At 49.1% G+C, this 20,135-nt stretch overlaps 1 protein-coding gene across 1 annotated transcript in view; it reads left to right on the top strand.

The window, feature by feature from the left end:
• Window positions 1-19,682, top strand: part of KIF14 (kinesin family member 14) — a 54,541-nt gene extending 34,859 nt beyond the window's left edge. The window contains 9 exon segments of the mRNA XM_021064497.1: window positions 1,857-1,957; window positions 6,876-6,970; window positions 8,913-9,137; window positions 9,309-9,490; window positions 12,089-12,247; window positions 12,801-12,923; window positions 15,829-15,903; window positions 16,955-17,093; window positions 17,446-19,682. Of these exon segments, the coding sequence (XP_020920156.1) occupies window positions 1,857-1,957; window positions 6,876-6,970; window positions 8,913-9,137; window positions 9,309-9,490; window positions 12,089-12,247; window positions 12,801-12,923; window positions 15,829-15,903; window positions 16,955-17,093; window positions 17,446-17,822 (1,476 nt within the window). The 3' untranslated portion in view covers window positions 17,823-19,682.

Below are 20,135 nucleotides of genomic sequence, written 5' to 3'. Positions count from 1 at the left end.
TGGTTTGGATCCCTCGTTGTCATGGCTGTGGTGTAGGCCAGCAGCTGTAGCTCTGATTCCACCCCTAGCCTGGGAACTTCCATATGCTGCAGGTGCAGCTGTAAAAATTAAAAAAAAATTTTTAATTAAAATAAATAAATAAATAGTTGCTACTATTTGTCAATTATCTCACCTCTAAATAATGTAACTTTATATGGAATTATATTCTATACTACTTAGGTAATAACGATAATGAAGGTCTTTTTTGTTTGTTTGTTTGTTTTTGTTTTTTTTATTACTCAATGAATTTATCACATCCGTAGTTGTATAATGATCATCACAATCCAATTTCACAGGATTTCCATCCCACAACCCAAGCACATCCCCCCACCCCCCCGAAGGTCTTACATGTAAAAATGTACAAGATGCTGTCAGATTATAGCCTTAATGCATGAATTATTTAATAGAAAAATGAAAATCAGCCAAATAGTTAATCTAGAAAATTATAAACTAAAACAAAGGCGAGCAATTGAAGGGATCACGAAACAGAAAAGCAATAATTGATAAATCAGCATTAGTAAACTCAGGCTCTGGCTCTTTGAAAAGATGAACATGTGATTTTAGGAATGTGCACGGCATTTAAATAAAGATCACGAAAACATTTTAAAATTATGTTACATTTTTATGTAAAATTTTATGCTAAGTCTAATGATTTTCTAGAAAGAAAAGGTTTTTCTAGAAAAAGATAAATGATGCACGTTGTTTTAATGAATCACCAGGCAATAAATTGAAAAGTTTGTCAATGAACTAGCCTGAAAAAAAAAAAATAGAGAAAAAGAGAGATGCTGATTCCAGTCAATTTCATAAGTAAGCACTTTTGAACCTTCAGAGAGCAGATAAATCCTATTGCATCTAAACTATTCTAGAGCATAGCAAAGAGTAGAGAATGTCAAAATTATGAGGTAGAATAACACACTAAAGTCAAAACAAACAAAAACTGAAAAGATGATTCAGAAGAGAACTACAAACCCATCTTGAAATGAACACAGCTGTAAAAATCCTGAATGAGCCATTAGTAAGTCAAACCCAAAGTTATATTTAAAGAGTCCTTATACCATGGTTAATAGAGTTAATTCCAGGAATGCAATGTATATTCATAATAGAAAAATACAAAGCACTAATAGTGTTTACCTCGAACGGAGGATTTTTTGGAGTGGTTTAAGTTTTTTCTTTGTGTTTATTTATACTAATAATTTCCAAATTTTCAACCATAAATGTGAATTGTTTTCATAATTGGAACAGCCAAAAATTGCACTGATGTCCTTTGATAATTCTTGCCTTAACCTATACATTAAAATCTGGTGAGTAATTACCTTATATCCTATTTTCAACTGTTTGTTGCCATAGTCTTTACCTATTTTTCCATATGATTATACTGTTTCTGGACCAAAGTCTAGTGTTTTGCTAGGACTTTAACTGGCATTGCCTTAGATGTTTCAGTTAAATGTAGGTTATTATCCTGATCAATATATTCAACCAGGAAGTGATTGAATCTTCATGTCAGATTATCCTTTTATTTCTCTCCTGAGGATTCTATCTTTTTTGCTTTTCCTGTGTCTTCTTCATCCCAAGTTTATTATTTTAAGGTGAGCTGATAATGTCTACTGCTTTTATTAGTAGATCTCTTTTACGGTAATTCTTAGTGTCCTGTAATCTTTTAAGTTTTATCCAGAATACAGTTTTTCTTAGCCTTTGATCAAATAACCTGTACTTTGCTAATTTTATAAATGCAACAAAGTTTTAAGCATTTTGTTTTCTTAGTTGCCAGACATTTTTAACCCCTAATTATTAGAAACGTTATGTTTTATTTTTCGTAGAGTCACGGCGATAACAGGACTGACGACGCCTTTTGCGACCCCGAAGATGAATGGGAACCAGACATCACAAACGTTCCAGCCTCCTCCTTCTCCAGAAGGCGGTGAGGACCTTGCTGTTGCCAGCTTTCTTGTTCTGGGTCCACACAGGTGTCATTTCCTTTTTAGAAGAACTAGCCGTTGGCTTGATGGTGACCAGTGAGCGGCTCCCAGTGTGTTACCGATCAAGTTACACGTAGAGCATTAAACTGCTTAGCACTCAGAACAGGGAAAAAAGTCCTCAGTGTGTTACCATGTACATTTTAAGAGCAACTTAGAATAGCATAGATCTGATTTCCTACAAAAATGAACAGTGTTTATTACGCTGAATTACCCTTTCTCCAAACCTCGGTGTGTTCTGAGATACTTTATTGTGGGTTATAGAGGCTGAAGTGCAGTCAGGTTCGTCTGAGCACCTCAGAACAGTAAACCTTGCGACAGGGTCTTCCGTACGTGATGGATGTTGCTTATTCACCACCGCATGGAAGACTTGCGCAGGGAATAGATGCTTTTCAAGTAAAAACTGGTTCTGCTTAGACCGCAGATGCTTCGATTATAAAGAGGCACATGGTATAATAGAAAGGCCTTCGTCCTGGAACTAGTTTAGCCCCTTTGTTTGGTTTTTAAACCAGACTCCCGTGTCCTGAGGGTACGAAGAGAAATAAGAATACCCCATGTGTCAGAGGCCAGGCCTGGAGGACTCCAGGGCCAAGAGCCGGTGGTGGAGACCTGAGCTGGGGCGGGCAGGGGGCTGGCGAGGAGGGCAGGCTTTGTCCGCATTTGGGAGGCAGAATCCTGGGCCTCGGGGGCTGGTGAGGGGGTGACGGTGATGCAGGGCTGCAGGGTGGGCCCTGGTCTCAGCATGACCTGGGGGAGAGCACGGTCCCCGAGGTGAGAAGTGGGAGGAGGTTATTGTCCACGTGCTGAGTTTGTTACTCAAAGGTCTAAAGCTTCAAAGAAGGGATTCAGGCGTTTCTAGGATGTAAAGTCTGGCATTTCACCCACAGAAGCATCATCGTCCTCGAGAGCGTGTGCTGACTGCATGCCAGGCAGGGGGTGGTCCAGCCCTCGCCGCAAAAGTCTGCTGTCCTCACCCCCATTTTACAGATGAGGTGGCTGAGGATTTAAAGAGATTAAGTGACTAGTCCAGGGTCATGCAGCTGTTAGGAGGAGGAGCTAGTTCAGAGATCCTGAGCTTCCTGTCTGCTGTGCTGTGTGGCCTCTGTGTTGCATAGGCAAGAACAGCACCTTTCTGGTTAAGGTTTGTTTTAATTTCATCACCTTCAGCCACAGCTCAGAATCTGTTGGGGTTCTAAACCTTTTTAGGCCTTTCTTGGTTTTGACCATGCTTAGTATTATCATTATTTTTTATTATTTTGGCTGCACCTGGGGCATGTACAAGTTCCACAGGCAAGGATCGAACCTGTGCCACAGTAGTGACAACATCAGATCCTTAATTTGTTGAGCCACAAGGGAACTCCTGACCACGCATATTTTAAACTTTTTTTTTTTTTTCTCTTTTTAGGGCCACATTTGTGGCATGTGGAGGTTCACAGGCTAGGGGTCGAATCGGAGCTACAGCTGCCAGCCTATACCACAGCCACAGCAGCTCGGGATCTGAGCAGCATCTGTGACCTACACCACGGTTCTCGGCAACGCGGGATCCTTAACCCACTGAGTGAGGCCAGGGATTGTAACTGTGTCCTCATGGATACTAGTCGGGTTTGTTACTGCTGAGGCTCAATGGGAACCCCAAACTCATTGATATTAAATTTAATTAAATTTAAATTTAAATATAATTAATATCCTCTAAGAGGTGGAACTACTTAATAACAACCTTTTCCCTGTGACTTTCCCTTTGTTTACTGCAGTCTAACTGCTCAGCTAGAGTTAAGAAGTAGCCAAGATGTAACAAGCCAGACAGTTAGATGTTCTGTACAGAACAGCCAGGTATTTCAGGCTGAGGGACATACAGAGCAGGTACTCTAGACAGATGCTGAGCTCCCTGTGTCTCCCGTACAGAGCAGTTATTAGGAAAAGTCACAGGTCCCACCTGACCTGGGTCCCTGTTGTGCCCCGAGTAGCAGAGGCCCAGGACGTGAGCCCTCGAGGCTTCCGTGTCCTTGTCTGTAAGGAAGGGTCCTGTCCTGGGACCAAGTGGTCTCTGGTGTGGACCGATGGAGAGCAGAGCTGTGAGGTGTGAGGCCAGGGGCCTGCAGCCCAGCTGCCTGGATGGGCGCTTGGCGAGCAGGGAATGCTGTGAGGTCTTGGCGTGATTGCGATTCAGCACCAACAAGCAGCAACATGGACACCACACAGCTCAGAAGGGACTCGAGCCCACCTCTAACTGAAGTGGCACACCCGGTGTCAGCACTCACTGATACTCAGGGTCTCGATGTCATAGCGCAGAAGGAATTCGGTGGGAGGCAGAGTGTAGTTAACAAGTAGGTTTACTGAGAAAGACTCTCCTTAGGCAGAGTGAGGTCCGTCTCAGGAGGTGAGCGGCCCTGAGGTACTGCGTGGTGAGTTTTTATGAGCTGGGTGATTATGAGAGGATTATTCCAGCTGTTTTGGAGACGGGGTGGGGTTTCCAGGAATTGGGCCTCTGCCCACTTTTTGGCCTTTTCTGGTCCTGTCTGGAACTGTCTGGCACCTGTATGTGATCACAAAGATGCTGATGGGTTCCAGGAAGCGTGATTGAGCTCATGGTCACTGGAAGTCTTCTGCCAGCTTGGACCGTCATGTCCTCTGGGGCTCAATCGTTCTTTAAAGATCATGCCCCACCCCGTGCCCGTTTCAGCATCTTCAAGTGGTTTGTCTCGAGGACTTCACGGTAGAGTTGGCCTCTGGTGCTCAGACGAGCTCACTGGTCCTTAGGGCTTGGGACACCTCCACCAGCCTAGAGGGATAGTCTCCCGAAACGCAAGCCAGACCTGTGGAGTCAGGAGCGTGTGATTTACAAACTGCTTTCGATTCGAAAATTACTGGTTTCTTGCCGCTTATTATAAACAGGTACGCACTCTGTGTGCTTAGGATTGTGGATCACATAGGAGCATTAATTATTCACCTTAAAAATTTAGCCTATGGAAAGTCAGCGATCCACATCTTACATCCTGCTGACTTTTAGGTTCATTAGAGAGTCACTAGAAGTTTCCATTGTTACCGAAAAATCAAAACAACATTTTCTAAGATTTTGAAATCAGGCGTTTTCATTTGGCAGAGCTGTTTTTGAGAACTTCTATAATTTAAAGATACCGTTTTTTTTTTTTTCAAAACATGACTAGCTCTTGGTCAGAAGCCTTGCGTGTGACGTTTCAGCCTTGTACAAATGTTGATGACAGACAGCATTGCAAACTCTGAGAGCGCCCGCAGGTAGTGGAGACGGACGGATTCTAAATCATGGAGCCGCTTCTGGGCAATGATATGCCACAGTTGCTCTGCAATGAAACAGACGGGTCAGGCTGCCTGTAAATTTTGATGTGTGCTGTCGACAGTTAAAAGGAAAATTTCCCCTGATGTTAAGTAAAAATTCTTTGAAAGGAAGGTGGCAAGCATTTTCTACTTGGAGTTGAAGCATTGTTTAACCGCAACAGTGTGGACAGACTCAGCCCTCCTGGTTCAGACTTAGTGGGACCCCAGCACGTTCCCTTTCACTGAGTAAGAACACTGTAGCCTGGGAGAACTGGTGGTTTCTCTCCCTATTAACCAGGTATCATTCTGTGCTTTCCTGGTAGGAATTCATGGGCGGAGCTTATATTTGAAACATTTAGACGACCACAGATGGAATACTTGTTTCACAATCTTTTCAACAAATAGTGTTTTTCTTGGCATCACCAACGGTAGTAGGGCCTCCTGTGAAGAAAGACTGCCAGGGGCCATAGGACCTGGATCTGGGCAATAGCTCGAGTGTCACCGACTCTCCGGGGCTGGTGTTGGGGTTGAGAGAACTGGCCCCTGAGTGGTGATATGGAAGCATAACAGCTAGACAGCCCGTCCCACTCAAGGGCGTGTGGGGGGGGGAAAGGGGGGGAACAGGTGCTTCCCCTCCAGGCCGGGGGGTGGGGAGGCGGGAGAGGAAGCTTGTGATGCAGAATCTCAGGCACCTCCTCCCTTTTGCTGTCTATACTTCGCAGCGCGTACAAACCTTCACCCTGACCGGCTCCCTGTCTAGAACCTTCCCTGGGATACCGGCTCAGGGTCAAGCCACTTTCCCTTGGTTGGCCCCCGCGGTGGGTCCCAGACAGTGGCCCTGTCCTCAGTTGGTTCCTCCATCACCAGCCTTCCCCGGCCTGGTGCCCCTTTCAGCCGCACAGCCTGCCTTCTGGCAACTCTGGCTCAGCCTGCAGTGTCCGTGCCAGGGGGTGGGGGGAAGGTGGGGTGGGGGTGGGGAGTCCAGGCTCTCAGCCAAGTTCTTCCCCAGAGACCACCCCCCCACCCGAAGTCCTCTGTGCTCTCAGAAAGGCACCTTAGTGTAATTATTTGCCTTATTTCTCTCTTTCCTGTGGACCTGCAGCTCCATGCACCCAGAAGCTGTGTTGTGTGTTTGACTGCAGTATCCAGAGCCTATAAATCATAGGACAGTTGGCCCTGGAACAGCGTGGGTTTTCAGTAGTAAATGCTCAGTGGGGGTTGGGGGGGCGCTGGTTCAATCTGAGGATCTGGAGGACACTCGTGTGCAGAGGTGACTGTACACGTTACACGCGGACTTCCAACTGTGCGCGGGGTCGGCATTCCAGCCCCTGAATTCGGGGGTCAGCTGTATGCTGTAAATATTTACTCCACTCAGTTAACCATAGGCTTAGAATAATACCTGTAAAGAATGGAATTCTTGCTGAATGATCCAGATGAATTTAACCCGCGATGAAAGTGTGCCCGTGGAAGACATGCACGTGGATGTCCGTTTCTTCAGAGAATTGAAAAGGCAGTGTCCTCTGCACGATGCCATTCGGCAGAGCTGCTCATCGGTGGTTCCTCCGTTTCCAGGAGCAGGAGTCTGATGAAGAACCGGAGGGTCTCCGGCTGCCTGCAGGGCCTAGAGGCCCGCTCAGCCCAGGATCTGCGCTGTTCCCATCCAGCAGGTACTTGTCCGCAGATTTTGTCGAGTGCTGGGAGGGGCGCCAGTCTCTGCTCTCCCACTGCCTCGTCTCCTGAAAATAGGAGGGTGGACGAGGGCTGCCCTGCATCTGAACTCTGCTCTCTGATGTCATTCAAAGCCTTTGGTGGAAGGGCTGCCTCAGATGTTGGCGATGTGTGTACATTCACAAGTACGTGAGATATTCGTCCTTCAGGATAGAGTGGTGGGTGACGAGGGAGCCCAGGATAGAGTGATGGGTGACGAGGGAGCCCAGGATATAGTGTTTGGTGACGAGGGAGCCTGCCGGAAAGGGTGATGGCCGTGCTGCATGCATTGATCCGAGTGGGGTTGCTTGGTGCACACGTTTGTACACTCAAGCTGTACACTCAAGATATGCACACTCTACGCCTATGTAAACGGAGTATTAAAATCGCCGTGCAGTGTAATACTATTTGATAAAGGTTTCTGTGGAGTGTCCATAAAAAAAGAATATCTCATCTTGACTTTAAAGACACTAAGTTTTTTTCTTTCAGGAAGATAATTATTATCCTACTACTTTTAAAATCGAAGGTAAAACCAAACATGCTGTAGGCTCTTTGTTTACCAGCAGAATAAAAGGTCATATATCTGTGGTAGCAACGTATTTATTCATTATAATTTAAGAGTAAGATGTTTTATAAAGGTATTTTTTCCAGATAACTGAACCTGTCTCTTCAAGGGTCATTTTTTTTTTGAGGGGCCTTTTAAAAAACGAAAATATTAAGAGGAAGTTGGACATACAAGAGGCCTCGTTTGCAGTTTTCAAAGGGGGAGCTGGAAATCCGCATGTGCCCTGGGTGTGAACCCCGCCTGGGTGGCTGTGTGTGTGTGTTTGTGAGTGTGTGGGAGGGTGTGACAGGCGGGGTGGGATGCAGGGGTGGGGGTGGGGACACGGTCCAGCTTTGGAAAGTCAAGCAAGTATCTGAACTTCTTACTTTCACGGGCTGTGTTCTTTTTTTTTTTTTTTTTTTTTTTTTTTTTTTTTGTCTTTTCTAGGGCTGCTTCTGCAGCACATGGAGGTATCCAGGCTAGCAGTCCAGTCGGAGCTGTAGCCACCGGCCTACACCAGAACCACAGCAACACAGGATCCAAGCCGGGTCTGCGACCTACACCACAGCTCATGGCAATGCCGGATCCTTAACCCACTGAGCGAGGGCAGGGACCGAACCCGCAACCTCTTGGTTCCTAGTCGGATTCGTTAACCACTGCGCCTCGACGGAAACATCATGAGATGTTCCTTTTAATGTTGCCTGCCCTGTTACTGCCTGCTTTTCCAGCTTATGAATTAATTAACCTATTTTACTTGTATTTATTGTGTTTATATTACTTTATTTTATGTAACTGCCATTGTTTTCACCAACTCAAAGTTCCTTAGATGTTACCAAAAAGTGAAAAGGAGATTAAGGGAGTTCCCGTCGTGGCTCAGCGGGTTAAGAACCCTATTAGTATCCAGGAGGATGCAGGTTCTATCCCTGGGCTCACTCAGTGGGTTAAGGATCCGGCGTTGCTGTGAGCTGTGGTGTAGGTCACAGACGTGGCTATGGCTGGGGTGTTGCTATGGCTGGGGTGTAGGCCAGCAGCTGCAGCTCTGATTCGACCCCTAACCTGGGAACTTCCATGTGCCGCAGGTGTAGTCCTTCAAAAGGAAAAGAGAAAAAAAAAAAGGAGATGAAGACAGTGGTACATGATATTCGCTGTTATCTGTATCCATAGTGACCAGCCTTTGGAGTGATGCTGTTGAGAGGGGGGTAACGACTCCTCTGTGGCACATTCTCACTTTGGCACAGAGAAATGAGGGTGCACAGAAACAGGAGAGGCTCCTCAGGACTCGGGACCCGTGCTCTGTAATTGCTTGCACTGATGCATTTGCTGGGAAGTATTGAGGTGGCTGTTTTCTGTCACCACAGGCGTCTTGGGGAACTCAAGCCACGTTTCCCCAGCATCAGCAGAATCCTTCCTTCCTGGAGTTTGCAAAGAATTGATCGGTTCATCATTAGAGCTTCTGGGACAGAGTTATGATGAAGAAAACACCATGGCAGACAGCCTGATTCGTAATTTCCTTAAAATCCACGATGGGGTACTTGCCATTTCCAAGGCCCATGGGGAGCAGGACGAAGACGGCCCCTGTAATCGTAAGCAACCGCGGCTTTACCCACTCACGGGAACCGCTGTTTTCTGCGCTGGTTTGAGTGTCTGTCCCCGCAGGCCTGTGCTGAGTCTTCTCAATGTTTTCATGGCGTTCATACGTGAGTTCTTTTATCCGGAGATGATGTCTTCTCATGACGTTTCTTCTTCTTTCTAAGTGTTCTCTGATCGAGCAAACCAGTACCTCGCTGTCCAGGTAGCAAGCGCTTTCGAACAGCTTGCGGTGCTGGTGACACACTGGCTGAGCGGCGTCCTGCCTGGCGCTGGCCCCGAGGGTCTGCCGGACGAGCTGAGACAGGAGGTGCGGAACCTGGGCGCCTGCCTGCAGGTGTTTCTGCAGGTAAAGTGATCGCTGATTGGCCGTAGAGTTCGTTGGCTCCGGAAGTATTTGCTGACTTTCTCCTGTTCTTGTCTTGCCCAAAATTAGACCCATAGGATTTTCAGAGGTGCTTTCTGGGTTGAAATCCTGAAACTCTTGGTGTTTAATAACTGATTGATTGAACTGAGACTTTCCAGGGCTTTCTGTGTGCTGGGCACTAGCAGTTCCCGTGATCTCCACATATTAGCGCCTCTGGTCCTCCTGGCAACTCCAGGACGTGGGCACAGGTGTGGTCACCCTCCTACCAGTGAGGACAGGCTGAATGGGCAGGGTGACCATTAAGTCATGGACTTGACCCCAGGTGCTCCGGGTCACCGTGCCACCCTGCCCCTCCACAGGGGTGCTGGGAAGAGGGCGGAGTCCCGTTCTGGTTGTGGGGGGTTCAGCTGGTGGTGGGTTAGGCACAACCCGCTGGCACAGCGGCGAGGAAGGTAATTTTGTTTCCCGGTACCTGTTTCCTTATGTCAGGTAAAAGGTTTGGCTGTGGGAAGAGGTAGATAAAAGTTGCTTTCTCTCATATCAGATCTGTAGGCGGCCGTGCTGGCTTCCTGGGAACCTCAGTTCCTTCCAGGACGTCCCTCGGCTGTGCCTGGAGCTGGTCCTGGGGGGGTACATTCATGTCCACTGTGGTGGGGCTCCGTGGGAGCTGGGTGCACAGGATGGAAGAAGGAAGAAGAAGGGCAGGGCCATGGGGGGCTTCTTTTAAGGGAAGTTTCTGGAAATTGCCAGGTAACATTTCCGCTTAAGTGTCTTTGGCCAGAACCTTGTCACATGACCACATGGAGCTACAGGTGTCATGGGAAATAAACTTGTACTCTGGAGGCTGTGTGCCAAGTGAGAAGTGGGGGGTTCTGGTTCTGTGGGAGAAGCGGGAGCTGATGCTAGAGACTCCCAGCCATCTGCCAGTCCCCAGATTTCCTCCAAGAGAACTCCCGTGTATATGGGGGAACCCAGGAGGAAGTCCAAAGGGTTGGGCTTCACTTTTAGAAATGAATTATTGGAGGTTTTCTGGTGGCACAGCAGGTTAAGGATTTGAGGTGGTCACTGCTGTGGCTCAAATAAATGCTATGGCATGGGTTTGATCCCTGGCCCAGGAAACTTCTGCCTGCCTTAGGCGTGGCCACACACACACACACAAAAAAAAACCTCAAAAAAACAAACAACCCCCGACCCCCACAAAAACCCAAGAAGGAAAAATTAGGCTTTGTAGCAAAATGCTGTATTCAACCAGGGGACTCCCAGCTCTGCACTGTACCGGGCGCTTGGCCCGATCAGCATCCTGAGAGGGGTCTTTACTGCATTGACTGGTCTGTCTAGTTGTGTTGAAATCAGGTGTGTGGCTTTCATTGTCCACTGCTCTCCCCTAGGAGGTCTTCTCCCAAGACCCCGCCACCCAGTTCTCCCGTTTGCCTCTGGCGGTGACCCTGTGCTTCACTGCTGGTGCCTGTAGCGCCTGTGTTCCCAGCATCACAGCCGCAATCGCTGCAGGTGGAGGGAGGGCCGTCTTCTCCCCCAGGCCTGCCTGGTGCTCGGTCTGGCACCTGCTATTGAATTAATTATGGACTCACAGGGATGAAGGGTCCCTTTGGAGATAGGTCACAAGGAAAGAGAGTGACAATTATCAGGAGGAGTGGGCTGCAGGCAGGGGTGGTCCAGGGGGCAGAGCCAAGGCTCTTGGACATCACGGAGCCCCGAGGGGGGAGGGCAGGTGGAGCGGGCCGGGGGGCCACCTCGGCTCCGGCCCACGTGGGAGCAGGACGGCTGGGTCCCTCAGGCCACCGACTGACTCTGGAGGTGCTACAGGACAGTAAAAACCAAGCCAAAGCCACCGTCCGCATTTGGGAACCCCGTGTCTGTGTACAGACCGCAAGACTCTGTGAGTCCCCCGTGCCCGTCTGGAAGAGAAGGCAGCAGTTCCCACCTGGTGAGGCTGGTGTGACAGGGAGGCCTCAGGACTGGGCTGGAGCTTCCTGCTCCAGGAGGAGCACTCTGACGCAACTCAGGGCTGCGGCCTGCTGCCCCGTGAGGACTCGGGGACAGAGGGACGAGGTGACCTGGAAGGAGAAGCTTACTGGATTTAGGAACCAGACTTTGAGCATCCTCACCTGGCAGTGATGCAATTAGCGGGTGGGGAGCAACACCCAGTGTCAGGGCAGTGGGCGGGGTGGGGGGGGTGGCCGGGAGAGGAACTGGATCCACCCGCCCCCTTCCCCCCCTCTTCCCTTCCCGGCCCTGATAGAGGACGGCATCTCTGGTAGCATCTGGCAGCCTTGCGGCACAGGCAGAGTCCCGCCCCTTTGGGGCGTCAGTCGTCTGTGCACGCCTCTTAGCTGCCAGCTCGCCCTCCGCCTCCTATTAGCGCAGCGGCTCCTTGAGGGAAGGCTGTAGCTCAGTGGCTTCATCCCTGTTACTGTCACCATCATCTGGTTCTGGCCAGATCTGCGGTGCTCGTCACTCCGTCAGTGAACAAGCGCAGACCCCTGCCCTCGGGCTGGTCCTCTCGCCTTTACCCCGCTGCGGTCCCACGTGTCTGACCCTGGGCCCATCTCTCTCTCACAGGGATGCTCTTCGGATATTTCGTCCATGGTGACAGAGGCTCAAGTGCAAGTGACACGGATGGTCCGGCGAGCTGTGGGGCACGTGGGGCAGTTGGCAGCCCTGGCCGGGGCAGAGCTGCGCCTCCTGGGGAGCAGCACCGGCGGGGTGGCCGGGCTCCAGGTACCGGGGAGAGACTCCTCTTGGGGGACGGCTGAGGCGCCTGGCCGTGTCACGAGGCAGGATAAGTCTTGTTTATCAGAGTGTCACCACTCGTACTAGTTTAGCAGGTTGAGAACTGCTAGAGCTTAACTCACCTGGAGGTTGGCATCCTCAGCGTACCTTCTGGTCTTTGATGGTTTCATCTGCCGTGGAGCTTTGCTCAGGCAGTCGTCAGTAAAGAATGCGCTTACATTTTCACGTAATTCTAGATGATGTGTGCTGGCTTGCCTTAATTATTCATGCCACTGAAAACGGTGTTATATTAAACTGTTCCAGCCACCGTGTCCTGCCTGAGACGATGAACGTCCTTTACCACGTGGAATACAAAAATTACCGGCGTGCTAGTCTTAATTCTGGTTCTTATTCTACACCTGCTGGTTCTTACTCTAGCTTTAGTTGAAGGCATAAACTTGGAATGTATTACAGTCCTACAATAAGCAGAAAATAAACCTTCATTGTTGGATAATTTTTAAAAAGTACAGAACTTGAATTTGCCCGTGAACGCTTCTTCTAGGATGACTTTGCGGCTGCTCTGTGCGATGGCGTGGGCTTAGGAATAACGAGTCTGCTAGATGCTGGACTTGAAAAAGCGAAAGAACTTCAAGATGAACTCCTAGGACAGAGTCCCCAGAATGAGGTAAGGAGAACAAAGGGATAGATACCCTTTAGGACCAGATAGCACAGAAAGTTGCTTTTTAAAGACACTCTAACCTGGTGAACGAGGCTTTTATAAAGTTGTGTGGTTTGTGTTGCGTTATTTGTACTGACAAGGCAGGTGATATCATTTCAGGGTGATGTGTCCCGAGTCACCCTGAGGCACCGCAGCCCCTCGGGTGATATTTTGAGGGGTGCAGCCCAGCGTTCACTGAGAGGACGGAGCGTGTCGGTGCCACCTAGTGTCCACTCTCTGCTTCTGTTTTTCCTGCTTGTCTTTAGGGCTCGCTTTTCCCCTTAAGGATGGAAACTACCATTTATGGGTCCAATATCTTGAACAAGGGGCGTTCACATCAGTTGTTTCATGTCAAGATATGGGACCGAGGGCGATGTCAGTGGCTTCCTAGGACAGGCCCTTCCTCCCTCTCCCTGCCTCCCACCCGAGTTAATTCACACTGAAGCGTCAAAGCCGTGCTGTCCTGGAGGTCCACCGTTGGTCGTTGGAGGACCTGTGTGTGTGACTTGTCTGGCGACTATCCTCTAAGTCACTCAGTGCTCTGACCCTGTGTCTCCACCTGTCACGTGACAACACCTGTGTCACCGGTTATGAGCCGCTTATTCTTCATGTCACTGGCGGAACAGTCCCTGAATGAGGCACTTTAGTTGGGGTGACCCCCACTCACCGCCTGTGGTGGAGCTGCTGCCAACCCTGAGCCTCCACTGAGCTGGGGCCCCGGCCAGGGTCCTACATGCTGCCTGCCTGGCCCCCAAACAGGCTGCTGCTGTAAGTTGTTTTCTCTATTGAGAGCTGACAGTAGTCAGGTGGGCGCTCTGGAGTAAAAGGTCAGATCTCCCGACAGTGGACTTCAGACTTGTCTTGTTGAACAGCTTGTTGATACCCCCCTGTGTCTGAGTCAGAGCCAAGGGGGCTCCTGGGGCCACAGATGCTCCCGTCACCCCCCGCATGGATGGAGACTCACCTGCTTCGTGATGGATCCGGGAAGGGCAGTCGAGGGGGGACCGTCAGCACCCCCCTACCCAGGGCACTTTTTCCAGGAGGGCGTGGGAAGTGAGATTTCACCTTTGCTTTTAGCAAACCCTTTGCATGAAGGTGTTCCTAGCTCCCTGAGCTGAGGGTGAGCTTTTCACGGGAGCTGAAGAGGGTCCTCTCCCTGCCTTCAGAGTGGCGGCACCTCGGCCTATCTCTGTGCAGCCTGTCTAGGAGCAGGGAGACCTGAGCCTGGCATTGCTCTCCCGTGTCCCACGTGCCTGAGCCTCAGTTGCTCGGGGGTGACCCCGCTGACTGCAGCGCACAGGCAATCCTAACCCTAGTCACTCGGCGGGCACCTTCCTCTCTCACTCTGTGGTTTGTTTTGTCCTGTTTTTAAGATAAACACATTCCGAAGGAACTCACATTATCACCAAGTCAAGATCTGTGGGGCTGATTGTGACCAGCAGACACGAGCTGGTTTCAGTTCCGCGGTGCAGCTCCAGGGTGTCCCTGACCCAGGCCTGCTGACACCTGCAGCCCAGCCTTGCCTGGCGCCGGCGGCCGTGTCCACACTTAGATGCTTTATGTATTGCTCTTTGCAAAGTAGAAGTTCTGCTGCCAGCAGCACAGAGGGTACAGAGGAAGTTCTTGGAAAGTGGAGCTGTAGTGTGTGTTGCAGGTTCGCTCAGCGAGTGGTGAAGCTGGTGCAGAGCCAGCGTGGGTGCTACTTTGCGGAAATAAACAGCGAAAGGGTCAGGCCCATCTCGCATGAAATCGATGTGATCTGCTGTCCATGCAGACCTACACCCCACATTTTCTTTCTGCAGAGCCTCAGCCGTGTGAGTTTTAGCTTATCCTACCTGTTCTTAGAAGTAGGTTAAAGAAAAACAACATATCTGAAGAAGTACAAAGTAGGCTCACACACGAGGCACTGGAGCTATAATTTAAAGCCAGAGTTAGGGGGACAGAGGAACAGAATTTGATGTCCTTTTTTTGCCACAAGGAGGAAATCGTGAGTTAGATCCCGGTTAAAGGCGTCTGCAGGACGGCCTCCAGGGGGCAGCACTGAGCAGCACAGGCAGCGGGCTTAGCTGGGTTCCGCCCTGGGTCCCATACAGCAGAGTGAGGCCACTGCTTACACAGGGCGGGGACGACTGAGAATCAGATAACAAAGCCACTGAAGCTGAAATGACTGACACACAGAGCCGCGCGCTGTCTGATCCCTCTTGTACTTAGAATCTAAAAACCTGTGCGCTCCCCGATGCGGGGCTGGGGGTGGAGGTGGGCGGGAATGGGGGGGCAGAGGCTATAAGGCATACAAAGCACACCTTCCAGCTGTAAGGTAAATAGGTCTTGGGGATGCTGCCTCCGGTGTGATGACCGTAGGTAACAATACCGTGTTGTATGTTTGAAAGTTGTGAAGATGGTAGATCCTAAAAGTTCTCATCTCAGGAAAAACATCGGATGTTCCCAGACCCTTGGTGGTCATTTGAAAGTGTTGCCACCTGAAGCCAGCGCAGGGGCACAGGTCCTTTCTCTCCGTCGGCCTGGTGTGGTGCATAGATAAAGACCTGAGCGTGTGCTTCTTGCTTCATGTATTAGTTACCAAGGGAAGGTTTGGAAATTTCACTCCTATAAATATTAATAGACCAAAGCTATTCCTATAGCCAGCATCAGAGGGTATCCATATTTAATGTAGAAGCAATGTGTGATTTATTTCGAAAGAAATTCCACATGTATGATTACTCTAGCCGCTTCATTATAGGGTCGGTAGTAGAACTCCAGGCTCCTGACGGCTGGGTCAGAGCCCTCCTCCCGGCAGATCCCACAGCCTTCCAGGACTTTTCTACGTCCAAACAATTATTTGTATTTTAAAGCACTTTCACGTTCTCCGTAGGTTGCCAGGCAGATGGAAACTAACGCCTTGGGATTGATTGGCTCCTTTGAAAACCTCTGTGCCGAGTGGAAAACAGTAAGAGGAGCTTGACACTGTTTTTATGTTCAATTTCATTTAGTGTGTTTTATCACTGCATTTGGGTCCAGTGTGGGTTTATTTAGTTCATTTTCTGTTTTCAGCCAGTTGACTCCCCTAAGCTTGTTCAGTTGAAGCAAGTCCAGGAGCTTTCTTCCTCTTGGATGTTATAACTTACTAGTTTGGGGATAGATAAATATTGTCTAGAAATTTATTAGTGTGAATATATTTTATCTGTTTCTTATTGCTATTGGCTTAGTAACTGTCTGCTTCTGCTTGAATAGTCAGCACAGGCTAAAAAAATGTGTTTAATCGTCAGTAGGCCCAAACTATGGGCAAGTTAGACAGCTTATGTTATTTTCCTGTCATAGCAAAATAGAAAAATATGAACTATAGAATCAGCGTGTTGAGAAGGAGAGAAATTTCTGCGCCTCGAAAATGTTTGTTTAAATGAAATAAATGGGAGATATAGAGTTGAACTCTTGAAAGTTAAATAGATTTATGTCTCACTCCAACTTTGGATAATACATGGTACTGTTGTTTCATTTCATTCTCATGTAAGAGGATGATTAGACTTGGATTTAAAGTTAATTAAAGGGAGTTCCCCTCATGGCTTGGCAGAAGCGATCCGACTAGGATCCATGAGGATGCGGGATTGATCCCTGGCCTTGCTCAGTGGGTTAAGGATCCGGCGTTGCCGTGGTGTAGGTCGCTGATGCGGCTCAAATCTGGCATTGCTGTGGCTGTGGTGTAGGCCGGCAGCTGTAGCTCCGATTCAACCCCTAGCCTGGGAACTTCCATATGCCGTGGGTGCTGCCCTAAAAAAAGCAAATAAATAAATAAAATTAATTGAATATTTTTATTTCTTCTGAAAACAGTAACTGTTAATACCGAACTTCGGTCTTGCTTGTGGACGTAAAGCCCTGGCGAGGAAATTAAACTCAATCTGTTTTTTGAAGATAAGATGCTGGCACTTAGAATCACTTTGACCAAGCCTTTCCACCAGGTAGCCTATTATGTATTTTTAAAACTATGAACTTTATTTACACAGAAAAGTTGCCAAACTCAAGTACAGGAAGACGATTCTGGATGCCGAGACTTGAAGAAGATGGTTAATCTTGCCCCGGAATTCTTGAAGTTAAAACGTTGCTTAGAGCAAACTATTCAAATCGTTATTTCTACGCTGAAAGGTATACACTCCACATGGGATTCGTGGTTAATCCGCGTTTGGTAGTTTTTGCCCGTCTTTTCATTGCTAGTCTGATTCACTAACTAAAGTCTAATTAACACTCACTCCTTCACGGACGTCAACCACCCGGAGGAACTGGTGTGACTGAATTTCCACTTAATAAATATGAGTTCCTCCGCCTGAATCATTAGCTCCTCAAAGACAAGTTGCTTATTTAGCAGATGGAGTGAATAATCTTAGGTAGTTTGAAATTGTCTTGAACAGGGTCCCTTTAAAGCTGTCTCCAGTCACACAACGGTAGTAAATTCCTGATGGAAAATGACGCGGGTAACTAGCTGTCCCTTCTCGCACAGGGCGCCCGGCCGACGTCCCCCTCCTCAAGGACTGTGTTGAGAGTCTGCGCAGCTCGGCCCGGGGGCTGCGCGGTGACCAGAGCACCGGCTCTGAGGGCCACGGGGAGCTGGAGTCTCTGGAGTCTCGGGCGGCCTCGCTCCTCCTGGGGTTCGAACTGGTGGAAAGACCTGGTGTGTTGGAGCCCCGGGCAGCGTGTGGTCAAGACCCCAGAGCAGAAGGCCACGAGCAGCAGGGGAGCCGGCCTGGCCCCCGGAGGGACCGGGGTGTCCCGAAGCGAGTGTACGAGCTCCAGGGCCCAGTCCCGGGGGGCTCAGGGCAGGGAAGGCCCAGGGAGGATGTGCCAGCTGGTCCAGGAGGGCAGTGGGGAGCAGTGTGAGCACTGCCGGGCCGTCCAGTCTGCGGGCGCCTCCCGGGGATGGGCTTGCTGGCTTCGCGGAGCCCTCATTCCAGCGCTCAGTTAGAACCGTGTTTACCGTGTTGGATCTTTGCAGCAACAGAGTGAGAGTAACTCAAAGCCAAGTGAGTGGTCCTTTCTCGCAGCGCCTTGCGTTTTCAAGATGTATCTTTCACATCGACGTGCAGGCTCTGGTTGGTTCACAGCCTGTGTGTCAATGGTTTTAATGGTTACTGTGGTGATGGTAAGTTATTTTCCCGTGAGTGGAAACCTTTGCGCCTGTATCTTCTCTCCTCTGCCGATGGCTACGATGAGGTTTATGGTCAAATTGCCAAAACATGTTGAACTAGGGCAGCTCAGCTTGCCTTGTTGAATTGAAAGCTCTTTCCTTGAAGGATTAACTGGTTGCCAACCTGAGGAGTGTGTTCATGGCACAGTTTCCTGTTTCTTTCCAAATTATAAGTAGCTTCCTAAGTAGAGTAGGATTCATATTAATGACAGGGTTTGCTGGCATAATAGTTGACTTCCTTATCCATGGGGGTGGGGGGTTCCCTGTAGGGGCTGTGTGACTCTAATTTAAAACCAATTAAACATCGCCAGAATCACACTCAACTCTTGGACGGGGTTGGGAGCTCAGAGGCCGTACCTTTTCCTGCTGATCTTGTTTTGATGAAGGAGTAATGAGAGAGTTTGCTCACAATTATCGATCCTTATTACATCTCACAGCTCTAAAAACCTTCCTCTGCCATCAGGTAATGAAGACGATACCCTATTTGGGGATCTTCCATTAAGGAAATAGTTCGACATTTTTGACTGTAGGAATGTGTGTAAGTTGGAGAGAGACATGGTGGTTCGGCTTGGGTGATAAGAGCAGTTCCTGGAGAATGGTTTTTTTATTTTATACTTTATTTTTTATTTTATTTTATTTTTTTGTCTTTTTAGTGGCATATGGAGGTTCCCAGGCTAGGGGTGGAATCAGGAGCTGTAGCCACCGGCCTACACCACAGCCACAGCAACGCAGGATCCTTAACCCACTGATCGAGGCCAGGGATGGAACCTGCGTCCTCATGGATCCTAGTCGGGTTCGTCACTGCTGCGCCCTGATGGGAACTCCCTGGAGAATGATTTTTAAGTCACCTGGTCGTTCTGTTCTTTTTGCCCTTTTCACTGTCAGATACACGGCACCCTTGGTGTGGCTGGTGGGCGTCGGCTGTTGGTGCCACAAATGAATTTGATGGTTTTCTTGTTAGGCAGAGCTTGTTCTGACTAAAGGACCAATATTTATTCACAACATTAATGAACTGTGCTGTGTTTTCAGGTGCTTTGAGATGGTGCAGTATAACTAATTAGCTTTCCTTTTCTTTCTTTCGGTTTCTGACTTTTGAGCTTGGGTTCCTTCTGAGGTGCTATGTGTATCTGTTCACTGACGCTCTTTCAAGTGGCATTTTCATTATCAAGTTTTACAGAGGGGACTTTTCCTGAAGACTGTACCTCTCTGAAGAACTCCCTAAAGTATTAGTATCACAGTTTTTATCTTCACGTTCAGTATTTAATCTTGACCTTCCGTTTTCCAAACTTATGCCTTCATTGGTCAGAAACCTTTTAGTGTCTTTGTAAATGTATTTATCTATATATTTATACTCTGGATTGTTACACAATTTTTGAATGGATGGTGAAACAGTATATTTGCTTTTGAAATCACGTGCACTAATAAGAAATGTTTAATAAAGAGAATGCCTTTAATAAGTCCTGCCTCGTGCTCTAAGGTCCAGCTCAGGTTGCTGGTAACGCTAGTGCCCACCCTCCTTTCCTTCACCAGTGACGAGACCCTCGTCACTGTGCCCACAGGGCCACCCTTGGGGGAGCGTCCGCCCTGGGCCAGCGGCCCTGTCTCAGGCTCAGAACCCGTGAACTCGCTCCATCGCCCGCCTCGCTCATGCCCCAGACCCGCTGACCTTCCTCCATGGGGCCCGGCAGCCTGTCTTCTCCATTCCCACTGGCCAAGCTCTGTCCAGGCTCGGTTCCTGCCGAGAGGCCGCTGGCGCCCCATCTCACTCCCAGGGCCCCGTTCCCTCTGCCCGCCGCTGCCAGTCTCCAGGAAGCTCTTCTTAATCTGAGTCCATCTCCTTGAATCCTCCTCAAGAACTCCTGGGCTTTGCTTCCACCCACAGAGTGATGGGCAGATACAGAGCTCTGCGTTCTCCTCCTCCAGGCAGCCCTCCAGGGGTATCTGTGCCTTCCGGCCTGCGGGTCTGGGCAGAAGTATCCCTCCTCCTGTCTGCCTCCTCAGGCCCT

Source organism: Sus scrofa, chromosome 10 (genome assembly GCF_000003025.6).
Source record: "Sus scrofa isolate TJ Tabasco breed Duroc chromosome 10, Sscrofa11.1, whole genome shotgun sequence".
In the NCBI taxonomy this organism is placed as follows: Eukaryota; Metazoa; Chordata; class Mammalia; order Artiodactyla; family Suidae; genus Sus; species Sus scrofa.
Note: the sequence above shows the minus strand (reverse complement) of the source record. Positions and strands in the feature narration are given on the sequence as shown.